Below are 14,276 nucleotides of genomic sequence, written 5' to 3'. Positions count from 1 at the left end.
TTATTTTGAAAATTGAAAGAATGAGCCTGGTTCTGGTTATTTTGAGAACCATGAGATCTGTTTCCTCTATGGGTTCTGCGGTTGGAACGACCACGGAAAGACCTAGAGTACTGAAGGTTATAGAGAGCATTACACTCAGATGTGTCATGTCCATGTATTCTATGATAAGTACAGTAGGGAAGATCTGAGTACTCATCATCAGTACGACGTCTCTTAGGGTAACTATCAGGACAATTAATTGCAATATGGCCACGGAAACCACAGTTGTAACAATTCCGCCGACTATGGTTACTGAATGTACTATGAATACTACGAGGTGTATAACGACTCTGTACACTGGTTCTTGATGATCTCTGAGATGGTTGACGACCACGATTTGTCTCTGTGGCGCAAACAAGAGGTGGTGCAGACTGAGGCATATGTGTGACATTACTTTTAATACAAGGGAAAGTACCCTGGGGGCACAAGGAACGTACATGATTTAAGGCTGTAAGTGGTTCCATCGTTACAGTTGGAGGATGAGCCTCATAAGCATACACAGAAGCAGGCGGCATTAGTTCTTTAATTGCTCCAAAAGCTGCTATTTTAGCAATTGATTCTGTAAATGGTTTAGCCTCGTCAGGGAGGAAAGATGATGATTGGACAGCATTGATAAATGATGATAAAAGTTTGTCTAATCTAACAGCAAATGCACTCAACGATTCAGTACTCATGGGTGTAGCATTCACTAGTTCCCTAAGAACGACATATGGATCAGCTGTTTTTACTGGGACAAGGAAAGAACGAATCAGTTCCTCATATTGTGACCACTTAGTAAGATTCCTGAAGTCTCGCATATCAAGGAGATCAACAACGTGAACAGCAGCAGGAGATCGATAAAGAGCTTCTCTAGCAATTCTGATAAGGCTTTCCTCTGAAGGAGGACCTTCAACTAGAGCATTAGCACGAGAACGAATGGCTGCAAACCATGCTTCAAGACTATGTACATGGCCATTGAATAAAGGTAACGCATCAAGGGAATCACGAGTATAACTATAATATCTCGGTGTCTGGGTCGGTCTGTCAGTCGGTAAGGAACTGTGAGGACTGATGACAGGACCAGCAGTAGCCTGAGAGGTCTGAGTGTCGACATTCACTAAAGTATCACTTGACGGTATGTGAGACATAATGGCAAAGTAGCACGAGAACAAATAAGGCAAAAATAATGAACAATAAAAATGATATAAAATTCTAGAATTGAAATGAAAGATATACAACTAATTCTGCAGAATAATGTCTAAATACACTGCAAGAGGAAGGAAAACTCAATTTAAAGGACTATTGACCAAGAAAAAAAACTTTACATTGAAATATACAAGTAAAAATATTACTGGAGACTGAATTAAATTCAAAATGAGCTGTCTTTACTCTTGCTAATAAAAAATTAATTAAATTTTAAATCAATGTGAAAGTGTAAAATAAAATTATTAAATTGTTAACTGGAAAATTTAAGTATTTTCTAAGAATGCATAGACAAAATTAAAATATAAATCATAAAAATAGCAATAAAAGAAAATAATTCACTGCAGAACAAGTTCAACTAAATAATTCACTTCAGAACAAGTGCAACAAAATAAAGTGTAGAAATCACTGCAGTAATAAAGTGTCACTGGGAAAACTCAGGTAAAATAATAAAATTAAAATATGAAGATCAAAAAAAAAAATTAACTGATTGAACACTTTAACTCTTAATTGTAAATTAGACAAAACAATTTACTCAAGCAGAGTAAAGAAAACACTTTACGTTAAAAGTAATTGAAATTGCATCAAGAGTGAATTTGTTCAAGAATTATATGAATAAAATAAAACACAGGAACAAAACAGGGAATATAACACTTACAGTGATGGAGCACACTTCATTAAAATATATTCTTACAACAAAATCCTGCTGTGGATACAACAAAATCTTGCTGTGACTGATACGACAAAAATTTGCTGGCAAAAATAATGGTACACAGTCTGCGAAAAAATTAGAGGAATGAGACACTGCTGGCATACGAAAAAAGACACACATAGAAATAAATGGATAATTTAGTATACTGGGGTGAATATCACTGCATGAAATACAGTGATAATTACTGGAGAATACAACGCTGAAAGAATACAATAAAAAAAAATGAATCACTTCACACAGGGTGACTGACTGGTACACTACACAATAATACTTACTACAGACAGGAGTAGCATAAAGAAAAACACAGAATAAAAATATAAGATAAGTGAAAACACTGAAAAATATTCTAAAAAGAGTCAAAGAAAAACTGAAAACACAAGGTTTAGAGTACACAAGCAATTTACTATAAATGTCTCACACACGCAAATGTCTTTAAATGCAAGAAAAATGTCTCAAGAAAACTATCACTGGAGTCTGGAGTAGTAGACGGGCGGTGAGTACTGGTGATAGGGTGGGGGGGGGTAGGGTGTCCCGCGCGGTGATACTGACGCCTCCTACATTCACTGTTGTCGGAAGAAATGCGCGCTCTCGAAGAACTCACATAATTGGGTTTTCGTTGGCGCCAGCTACAATCTCTTGACCAATTATGTGAGCCAAAACAGTACTAGGACCCGGTACAAGGGTGCAAACAACCACAGGTAGATGAGGTGTCTGGTGGTGGGAGAGAATGGTGGTGGTGGGGTGGTGTGAGTAGAGGGGGGGTGGTGGGTGTGACTCTGCTGGCGCTCACTGGCGCGGACTCCACTCTCTACCCACGAAGGTGGCTTAACCCACTCTATGCCACAGGAATGGTGAAAACCACTCTTAGCATCCAACAGGGAGCACAAAGCGATATAGACAATACCTCAGAGGAACTTGGCTTACTTCTTACTGCGTGGCTTACTTCTCTCTCGCAGCTGGGTTAGAAGCTGGGTTGGCTGACTGGCTTACCCCACGAGAATGGCTGACTGGAAGACGTGTAACGATGCACAAAGCACGGAGGAGCAGTTGGATGACAGGAGACAGGCTGGATGATAGGCTGACTGGCGTTCACTTCCACACCCATCCTGTGGGTGGTAGTCACCACATACCCATCCTGTGGGTGGTAGTCACCACATACCCATCCTGTGGGCGCTAGTCACCACACACCCATCCTGTGGGTGGTAGTCACCACATACCCATCCTGTGGGCGCTAGTCACCACACACCCATCCTGTGGGTGGTAGTCACCACACACCCATCCTGTGGGCGCTAGTCACCACATACCCATCCTGTGGGTGGTAGCCAAAAGATTACAGAGGTACATAATGGGTCCAGGGACTGAACACCAAAGTTATGATAGCTGAACAAGTTACGAAGGTAATGAACTCAGATCTGGTCATAATCATGACCAAGTTACAAATGACACTACTATATAGAAAGCCGCTTGTTATGGTGAACATTTCGGACAAATTAGGTCAGTTTTGTCCCAGGATGCGACCCACACCAGTCCACTAACACCCAGGTACCTATTTTATACTGATGGGTGAACATGGACAACAGGTGTTTTATGGAAACATGTCCTAATGTTTTCCAGCCGTACCGGGGATTCGAACCCCGGACCTCAGTGTGTGAGCTGAATTAAGGAAAGATTCTAGACTTCATTTTACGAAAGCAGACAAAGCAAATGAAATAGTAATTATGGAACAGGTAGATTATAGTGGAAAAATGAACATGTTATTAGAAGACGGAAACTCAGGCCCCCGTTAAGTTTGCCCGAAATACTATTCATACTAAGGGACTTTTTGCATGCACACCTAAATGTCACCAACCTCTATACAAACATTGTGGCTGAAGCTCTCGCTTCACACGGCGAGTGTCTGGGTTCGATTCCCAGCCAGGGTAGAAACATTGGGCGTGTTTCTTTACACCTGTTGTCTATATTCAACCATCAGTAAAATAGGTACCTGGGTGTTAGTGGACTGGTGTGGGTCGCATCCTGGGACAAAACTGACCTAATTTGTCCGAAATGTTCACCATAACAAGTGACTTTCTATACAGTAGTATTAACTGTATTATTTTGTACTTCTCTGTATCATGTTAAAATTAACAAATAAATAAATAAATAAATTGATGTCAGCTACGACTGTATACCTTGTACATGTACTTGTAGTAAATAAAGATATTATTATTATTATTATTATTATTATTATTATTATTATTATTATTATTATTATTATTATTATTATTATTATTATTATTATTATTATTATTATTATTATTATTATTATTATTATTATTAATCTTTAGCTTAGTTTATTGTGAGTAAAGTAAGGTTTTCTGTGGTAGAGGTAGTGGGAAGTAGTATAAGCGAGGGTTTCCTCAGTAAACACTCTCATTCTTACTGGTAACAAGTCTATATTTAGTCAACTATTGTGACAATTCACGAATATATATATTACTTTAGTGACAATTCAGGAATACTTATATCACAACTCTACCCCTTATCAACGGGGTATATACACCCTGGGGTGTTTATCTCTGTGTATATACACTGATATTTTTCTTTCATTTATCTTAGGTAATTTACAAATTGTTGCTATGTAAGACAGTTTTAATCCAAAATTGTATCAAAATACACGTACTTATTGAAGTATTGATGATGTCATTGTATAGGTATATTACGGCCTTAATAACCCGCTTGCAGTTATTAGGACATAATACCTAACAAGCTAATTAATAACATTTTTGTATCAGTAAGTAACTAACTTTTTTTTTCGGGAGGATGCCTGCTGTATAGTCCTTGTGACTTAGCCCTTCATTTTGATTATAATAATAATAATCGGGAGGAGGGGAGAGTTTATCCTAGGTAATTTACACATATGACTATGATAATTGTACATATGTGTGCCTGTGCATAAATGAACTTACTTATCTACGTGGAATAAATAGCTATTATACAGTTATTTTGTGAAATATCGATTTTTTTGTTTGCCATGATCAGCACAACTGAGTCGATCAACACTGGTAATGGCTAGTCACCATGAACATTAATGAACACCAATTTGCTAAGTTAGGTTAAGTTACATTAGTATACTCTAGGTTGGTTTAGGTGAGTTGCATTAAGGTTGGTTACTTTCTTTGGTTATCCTGGGTGGCTAACCTTCCAGGTTAAAAAGCCAAAGAAATCTTAATCTTACATTTCTTACTATTTGCACAACATATTACTGTCTCAATGTAAAAACGTACTCGGGTTTTTTTTTTACATTTTAAACCCTATTTTATCATTGAAATCAGTTGGGTGGTGAGGAGACCTGTGTAGTGTGAGGATGTGCCTATTGAGTTTCCTGTGAGTGGAAAATAATGCATCTCTTCTGGGATAGTTTTACTAGCATGTATTCATACCCTGACTGTCTGTTGTAAATAACTCATAACCCCTTAAATTTGTTTAAATTCAACCAAAACTTGCTAAAATATAAGGCATTATGAATAATTTGAAACCACATATAAGCTACATTGGTATATTTGTGACTGAATTGATGTCTATAAAAAACTCATTGCAATTGTAAATAGTTCATTACCATTAATTTTGTTAGCTATCAAAACTAGGACTTGGTCTCTGGACCCATTATGTGCCCCTGTAATCTTTTGACTACTGCCCACAGAATGGGTATGGAGTGCATAATAGATATACGCTAAATAACTTTACAACAGGTGGAGGAGTAGCTAGGTGAGAGACATGGCAACTGACTGAGGAGAACAAGAGGCAGGGGCAGCTCCATAATTTATATATAGGAGGGGCTTAAGAGAGGCAGTCTGGATGGAAGGGAGGTTATGAAACACATCTTAAAGCTGAGTTATTTTATTTATGGGTATTGGAAGGCTGGGAAAGATGAAGGGAGATGCTTCAGGCTCCCTTGGCATTGCCACCGACATAAGGATAAGTAACAATACTGTGAGTAAACCAGAGGAATAACCCAGGAAGCTCCTCAGCGGCAGAAAGGAAAGGAACAGAGCTCAAGATTAAAAAGGAAGGATCGAGAAGTGGAAACTACTTATTCCTTTGCAATTGTCCAGGACAAATGTGGGATGACCATTGTAGCAATGGAAAGGGATGACGGTAAGATAAAAAAAATCACACATCAAAATTCATCACTAAAGGTAAGAATGTTGTTCTTGTTGAGGATTCCCAGATCAAGTTTATGGATAGGACTTTTTTCTTTTGAGATAGGAAGAGGAGGCAGAGGGTGTATTTTCTTGGGCTGGTATGTCTGATATTGTAAGCTGACTTGACAGTATCATGTCTAGTAGTGGAATCAACCCTATTATCTGTCAGTGCTGGAGGCATTGATATTGGCAAGTTTGGAAGTGAGGACCAATCCTTTAGATTCATTAAGACAAAAGTACTGAATACCATCTTCAAAGCTGAGGGACTGATTACCTTATCTGCTGTGTACAGTACATAATTTCTGCATTGAACTGAAAAAGTCACTGGCTGATAAACCATCTTTAAACTAAAGATACTGTGGTGTTGCACGTGTCTAATTCATCAATAAATAATTTCAGTATTCAACTTTAATTGTATTCCAAAACAGAAATATTCCCAGTTACCATGGCATACCTGTAGATCATTAAACAGTCTGATCTAATTATCATTTTGCAATATAACTGATATTTCCAAGCAAACCACTTTAATTATCTTGATAGGCTAAAGCCTATTGAATCTTTCATAAGGGAACGCCCTTCAACGGGTGTCTTGATGCTGGTAAGGGGCACTTGCTTCCAGGAACTGTCAGACCCCAATAGGGAAAAAGTAATCATTTGACTTCATTTGGTTATCCTGCATTAATTTGCACATGAGTTACTATACAAGATGATTGTAAAAAATTTTACTTGTGTGTTGAACCTGAATAAAAACTCCCCATGAATATAATAATAATCCTAAGCAAATATGAAATAGATTTTGTTGAATTCTAGCCTGACAAATTCTTCCTGATTGTAGTCTATATATTGTTAAGACACATTTTAAATGTGTAATCATTTATAACAAAAAAAATTTTGTAATTAGTATTGAAGTTCATTATTGCTAAACTTTTCCTTGATTGAAACTGAACTTTATTTTTCATTCACCTAGTGCTAGGTGAACCTTTAAAGACAATTTAATTTGTACTCTGTATTTTGATATACAGTATAGGGGCATGTACCTTTGTTATATTGCATTCTGGTATTTATGCATTTTTGTCCATTTTTAGCCTCAATATAAATTTCTTTGCAGAAACTACCAAAAAAAAAAAAAAAAAAGGTTCAAATAACAAGATGTCTGAGGAGGATCAACAAGCAAAAAAGGTCACTGAAGAAGTCCCTGACCCAGAGCTTGAGAATTTATTGGATGGTTAGTTTCAGTTGTTGTAGTTACGATAAATTGTTACAGTATCCCAGTTTTTTCAGTTGCAAAACTGCTGACTGTGTATTAATTTATAATTTAAATTGTAGCAGCTAGTATTTTCCTTGTTCAAAGGTTATCTGGTATTACCCCTTTTTTCTCATTCCTTTTCTTGGTAGGATAATCCTCATATATATGTACCATCTTTCATTTATTATAATACTCCTATAAAAGTACAAATGCAAATCATTTATTTCTTTTCATGCAGTGCACTTCAGTGTATTTCTACATACTGAATTACAATATATACTCGAAGGGTATTCTAAAGAAATTGTGTTTAATTTAACAGATGCTTTGCTAGACTTCAATAAGCCACAGCCCCTCAAACCAGCTCCTGGCGAAGATTTGGCTTCAAAAGTAGCAGCTTTAGGAATAGGAGCGGCTACATCAGCGGGGCCGGATGGAGCAGCTGGCAACATTTGGTCAGAAGAATTCATCCAGCAGGCCACAACACAATTTGAGCAAACTATGCGTGCATTAATGGAACAACAACAAGGAAGTAAGTGGTGGCTTGTTAATAAATCTGACTTTCTGGTTTTGAGCTTCTTTGGCTAGTTTATATCAAAATCTACTTGCAGTTATTACTTAATTGTGATCAACACTTCCCTCAAAAAAAGTATGGACCATTTATACAAGTGGTCTGTTATCATATCCTTAACCCCTTCAGGGTCCAAGGCCCAAATCTGAAGTGGTGCCCCAGTGTCCAAGAATTTAAAAAAAAAAAAAAAAAAAATTATTTTTTCTTATGAAATGGTAGAGAATCTTTTTGTGAAGGTAATAAAACAAAAAGTACGAAATTTGATGGAAAATTGACGAAATTATGCTCTCGCGAATTTTGATGTGTCAGCAATATTTACGAATCGGCAATTTTTGCTGACTTTAACTCCCAGTTTAGGCCAATTACATTATTCCAGTCAACCAAATTCTTAGCTATTTCACTAATATTACTTCTATGCTATCGATTGAGCACAAGAAATCGCCAAGTCAACTGTTTCAACTACAAAATAAAGTGATCGGAAATTGTTAATTTGGCCAATTTAACACAGAGTTCAAAATATTCCAATTTCAAAATGGGGTCCAGAATAAACAATGTAGGTATTCCTGGAACTAAACTAACATTTCCTCTGTTCATTACTTACGTTTTGAGGCTTTACAAATAAATTCCATTTTGATTTTTTATTCACATAATGAATTTTTATTCACCCCAAAAAATAGAAGACTTACTGTTATGCAATACTGTAATAATTGTATAAATATCATCACCATATTGTGAATGTATATTAGACCCACCAGCTCGTTTGTTTACTCTTGAATATCAGCAAAAATTTAACATTTCCTCTACTTTGAGCTCAGTTTCAAGCCATTTCCAGTGCTAAAACCAATCAAAATCATCTCTATTTCTGTAATATGTCTTCCATTCTATCAAATGAGACCAAGAAATCGCAAATACAACTATAAAAACATACGAAAAAACACTGCAAAGTCGCTGTTTTAATCGAAAAATCATGATTTCAGTTTTTTTCCTCTCATTATACACAGTATGCTGCAGGATCTGTTTTATGTGGTGCACACATACCACATAGATGTATTCTCATATCTAGGCCCAAATGTACCACTCACAGTTTATCAGAGTGAGCTGAGCTCATGAGGTAGATCTACGGTTTGGACCCTGAACGTAAAGCCGTAGATCTATGGGACGGACCCTGAAAGGGTTAAGAGAGCATTTCTTTTCATAGAAAAGATTTTCTGCCCATTTGTAAAACACTGGGAATATCCAAATACCCATTCATTTTATGTACATTCCATTTTTTCTACACCCATTTGTATAACATTTGAGTGGGTCCAGTCATAATTCTGTTCATTTTGTTGAGCAGATGCAATATACACCTAAGTGCTGCAAGCTTCCTGACTGGTTTGTTTGCAAAATTTACAATGTGGTTCTTCATAGTCAGTTTGGAATCAAATTTCACCCCAAGGACATCAGCCTCGTCCTTGGGTTCCAGTGCTCTCATTGTGCCTAAAGACCATCATTGTTTGAGTTTTCTCAGGAGCAAATGTAACCTGTCATTGCTTTCCCCAGGCTGATATAGCTGGAAAGCTGGTAAGCTGGTGATTGATGTAACTGAGAACAGCTGGCATTTCCTCTCTTGGATAAGCATATGTCAAGGTACAGTCATCTGTATATGCATGGGATTCTGGGATGACTTGAAGATCATTGAAGTAGACATAACATAACAATGGTCCAGGCACTCTTTCCTATGGAAAACTTGCACCAATGGTGTCTTGTTGACTGTCCCATTGAAAAAACTGCTTAGAGATCTACCTTGAAGATAATCACTAAGGATGAAGGTTCTCATCAGTACCAAATCAAGAAATTTGGGCTTCCCAAGCAGGGTTATTTACCTACCTGTACTGATATTTTTTAAAATTTGTTCAACACTTCTAAAGTGGAGTAAGATAAAACTAAATTTCTGTTAAGCCTAATAACGATAAGTTGTGTACCTTTTACTTTGTCGCATATCATTTTAAATTACTGCTACAGCACATAGAATTTTCAGTAGTTTATCTTAAAAGTACCTTTTTCAGGCTTTCAATATTTTTGGGGTCCCTTATACAACAGCACTAACGAGCTGCCTAGCTGGCCTGCCCTTTAATCTAACCCTTGTTCACATCAGTATTTTCTTTGTTTTAACTGTCCATTTTATCCTGTGTTTTTACTAAATATGTTACCCAGTCTGCATGATGCCAAGGTTCTGAATATGCATTCTCTCTACCCAGAAATTCTCTCCATAAAAGTTACACTTAGCATTAAAATGATAAATTTAGTTTGAATTCTTGATACACATCACTGCCTAAATTTGGAACGTGAATCTCTTGAAAATGACTGCAATATGTAGTTTTATTAACAGGTTCATTAAATGTTTGTTCAGAAATTTTTTGAGTAAACGCTGCAAATTCCAGTTTCTTGCAAGGAAGTCAATACTGGCATTGACTGAACTGTCTTCAGCACTAGGGGTTGTTGAGGTGCTTTGGACATTTAGAGAGGACAGAGCAAAATAAGATGACTTAGAGGGTGTATAAATCTGTAGTGGAAGGAAGGTGAAGTAGGGGTTGCCCTAGATAGGATGGAGGGAGGAAGGTAAAGGTTTTGTGTGCAAGGGGGCTTGAACATCCAGCAAGCATATGTAAGCATGTTAGATAGGAGTGAGTGGAGGCAAATGGTTTTTGGGGTCTAAGAAGCTGCTGGAGTTTGAGTAGGGTAATTTATCTTGAAGGGATTCAGGGAAAACCAGTTACCAGACTTGAGTATTGGAGGTGGGGAAATACAGTTCCTGCATTCTAAAGAAGGGGTGGGGATATTTGCTCTTTGGAGGGTCATCTGAACTGTCTTATCTGCATGCCTCTAGCAAGACAGTGATAGTGTGAATGATAGTGAATTTTTTTTTTTTAGGTCACCCTATACCTCGGAGACAGGCAGTCTGTTAAAATAGTATATAAATAAATTCTTTTTTTTTTTTTTTAACAAGTCGGCTGTCTCCCACAAACTGGCCATATCCCACTGAGGCAGGGTAGCCCAAAAAGGAAAACTAAAGTTTCTCTCTTTAACTTGAGTAATATATATATATATATATATATAGGAGAAGGGGTTATTAGCTTCTTGCTAGTAACCCCTCTTATGACACACACAGCTTACGGAGGAAGAATTCTGTTCCATTTCCCCATGGAGATAAGAGGAAATATACAAAGACAAGAACTAGTAAGAAAAATAAAAGAAAACCCAGAGGGGTGTGTATATATATGCTTGTACATACATGTGTAGTGTGACCTAAGTGTAAGAAGAAGTAGCAAGATGTACCTGAAACCTTGCATGTTTGAGACACCAGCAATCCTACTATCATGGAAAACAATTACAGGCTTGCATTTTACACTCGCTTGGCAGGATGGTAGTACCTCCCTGGGTGGATGCTGTCTACCAACCTACTACCTTGGATTAATTATTATTTTTTTTTTCAACAAGTCGGCTGTCTCCCACCAAGGCAGGGTGATTAATTATTATTACTTATTATTTTATAATGTCAAATATTTTCCAGGTGGAGAAGCGCAGAAACCTGCTGGAGAAGGTGCTAAGGGAGATTTGGCTGAGGCAGCACCACAGATTGACTTATCTGCCATGGCTGCACAGTTTGCCCTGTTTGCTGAAGCTGCTAACAAATCTACATCTGGAGCTCAGCCTGCTGCTGACTTTATGCAATGCATTGATGAAACTGTCAAGCAACTTAGCCAAAATAATGAAAAACTTAAGGTATTATCCAGTTGTATGAGCTCTAGGGGTTTAGCACTTGTTCTCTAAATAAAATAAAATTCAGGTATCATACACAATCTTACTTTTATACTATAATTTTATTAGTACCTTTACTATAAATTTTATAGCACTTTAAACCTAACTGGCTCCAGTCATGCCGTGGCAATGTTATTTTCCATAGAGGCAATGTTCAAAATAGGATATCTGTTCCTAGTACTAGTTTCATGCCATAAAGTTAGTTGTTTTAAAGCTGTCTTTCCAGAAAAAATATAGGTTAAGTTGGGCGGTCATAAATTGGGGGTTGCCTGTATGTGGCATTCAGTTTACTATACTGTATCTTCCATTCATTTATGACACCTTACCCTGTAGTGTATTCAGAGAATTCCAGAAGTTGACTGCTATTTATAAAATTGAAATAATGAAATTGGCAATAGAGGATGTGAAAAAAAAACTGCAGTGTGCATTTAAGAATGAAGCATCATTGTGTGCAGTAGAATATATAGTGTCAGGAGAGCAGGTGTGGGATGAAGAGTTGGTGCAATGTTTATGTGTTGGAAGCAAAAAGGGGAATGTATGAGTATAGTGGTACCAGCACTCGTGTGGGTGTGAAGCATGGATGATGAATGTTGCAACGAGGAGAAGGCTGGAGGCAGTGGAGATGTCATGTCTGAGGGCAATGTGTGGTATGAATATAATGCAGAGAATTCATAGTTTGGAAATTAGGAGAGGGTGTGGGATTACCAAAACTATTATCCAGAGGAGGGGTTGAGGTGGTTCGAACATGTAGAGAGAATGGAACAAAACATAATGACTTCGAGAGTGTATAAATCTGTAGTGGAGGGAAGGCGGGGTAGGGGTTGACCTAGGAAGGGTTGGAGGGAGGGGGTAAAGGAGGTTTTGTGTGCGAGGGGCTTGGACTTCCAGCAAGTGTGCATGAGCATATTTGATAGGAATGGATGGAGACAAATGGTTTTTAATATTTGACGTGCTGTTGGAGTGTGAGCAAAGTAACATTTATGAAGGGATTCAGGGAAACTGGCAGGCTGGACTTGAGTCCTGGAGATTGGGAGTACAGTGTCTACACTCTGAAGGAGGGGTGTTAATGTTGCAGTTTTATAACTAGTTTAAAGCACCCCTCTGGCAAGACAGTGATGCAGGAAATGATGAAAGTTTTTCTTTTTCAGGCCACCCAGCCTTGGTGGGACTCGGCCAATGTGTTAATAAAAAAAATAATAATAATAATGTAAACAGGCTTTTTCAATCAATAGTCGAGGCAATTTCAAATTTTGTATAAATATAAATTTTACCTTTCAGAATCCACCAACAGCAGATGATCTCAATAAGATGTTTGAAAACCTTGGCATGACAGGTGAAGAAGGTGAAGGGGCTCTAGGTGGTCTCTTTCCTCTGATGCAAGTCATGCTAGAAAACATGCTCTCCAAAGAAGTTTTATATTCACCTCTAAAGGAAATCACTGATAAGGTCAGGCCTGGTTAAATTCTATCGAGTTTTGGTTGTCACTTGACCTCATCCACATACTTTGACTTTAAATATATATCCTTGGCTTGCCGTATTCAAAATTAATTTTAAAAAATTTCCTCCATTGTCCCTGCTTATGGTGTACTGTATTGCGGTGAGACATGCACTGGAAATTTTAAAAGTATTTTTCAAAGGTATAAACCAGTTGGCCTTGCCCTGTAGGCATACAGGATTAGCCACATAGTAAAGGTAAGTTATATAGCATAATATTTTTAAATTTGCCTAGGTGGTCAGGGTCATAATGGAGAGAAAGTATGTTAATTGAATGCATGCTATTTGAACATCAGTGTAAGTTTTATAATGTTAAAGTGTATTATACTTGTAATTAGTTAAGTGAAAACTAGCAAAAGTGCACTTGTTTAGGTCCTGATATTAATTATTTCAAGGAAATTGAAGAAAAAATAATGAATTTGACAGTGCAGTTACAAGTAATTTGAGTTATTTTAAGAAATATAGGAGGGGCATCGCATTTGTACTGTAGGGGCATCATGTTTGTACTGGAGGGGCATCATAATTGTGAGTAAAGTGCAGAGTTTTAAGTACAGTACATACAGTACTTATTTTTTTCATGACAGTACCCTGACTGGCTTGCTGATAATCGCAGCAGTTTGTCTGAGGAAGAATATACAAGATACAACAAGCAGTATGATGTCATGAAGCAGGTGAGTACAGAAGCTAATTTCTTCCAAAAAGTTTTAGTGAAATTTGTAAAAAGAAAATACAAATGAATACATACTAAATTAAAAAAAAAAAAAAAACACGCTTGACTAACAATCAATTTGGCTTTAAGTCTGAAAATTTTTGTATGTAAATTGTATTAAGCTATTGCGATGGAGTTATAGAAATTGTTGAGATTCAGATTCTTTATTTCCATGTGATACATAGTTTGTACAAAAAATGGATACCATTTAATATTTCAAATGGAAAGCAGAGCAATTTGGGCAAGCTAAAACTTAACACTAATAGAACATAGCAGACATAATGAACATTGCACATATGTGTATACAAAGATAATAAGGGGGACCACTAGTGGCTCTTAGC

The 14,276-nt window shown here is 37.1% G+C and overlaps 1 protein-coding gene across 3 annotated transcripts; it reads left to right on the top strand.

The window, feature by feature from the left end:
• Window positions 1-4,303: 4,303 nt before the first annotated feature.
• On the top strand, window positions 4,304-13,897 carry Pex19 (peroxin 19; the record flags this gene model as incomplete). 3 transcript variants are annotated; one of them, XM_070087705.1, is given in 6 exon segments in its annotated part: window positions 4,304-4,357; window positions 7,226-7,342; window positions 7,683-7,892; window positions 11,485-11,696; window positions 13,011-13,178; window positions 13,811-13,897. In XM_070087705.1, coding segments are annotated over 5 exon segments (753 nt in total), but the record flags the coding sequence as incomplete, so codon positions are not given.
• Between the last annotated feature and the right edge of the window lie 379 nt (window positions 13,898-14,276).

The sequence above is a fragment of the Cherax quadricarinatus genome, chromosome 1 (assembly GCF_038502225.1).
Source record: "Cherax quadricarinatus isolate ZL_2023a chromosome 1, ASM3850222v1, whole genome shotgun sequence".
In the NCBI taxonomy this organism is placed as follows: Eukaryota; Metazoa; Arthropoda; class Malacostraca; order Decapoda; family Parastacidae; genus Cherax; species Cherax quadricarinatus.
This window is presented reverse-complemented; position numbering and strand designations above follow the sequence as displayed.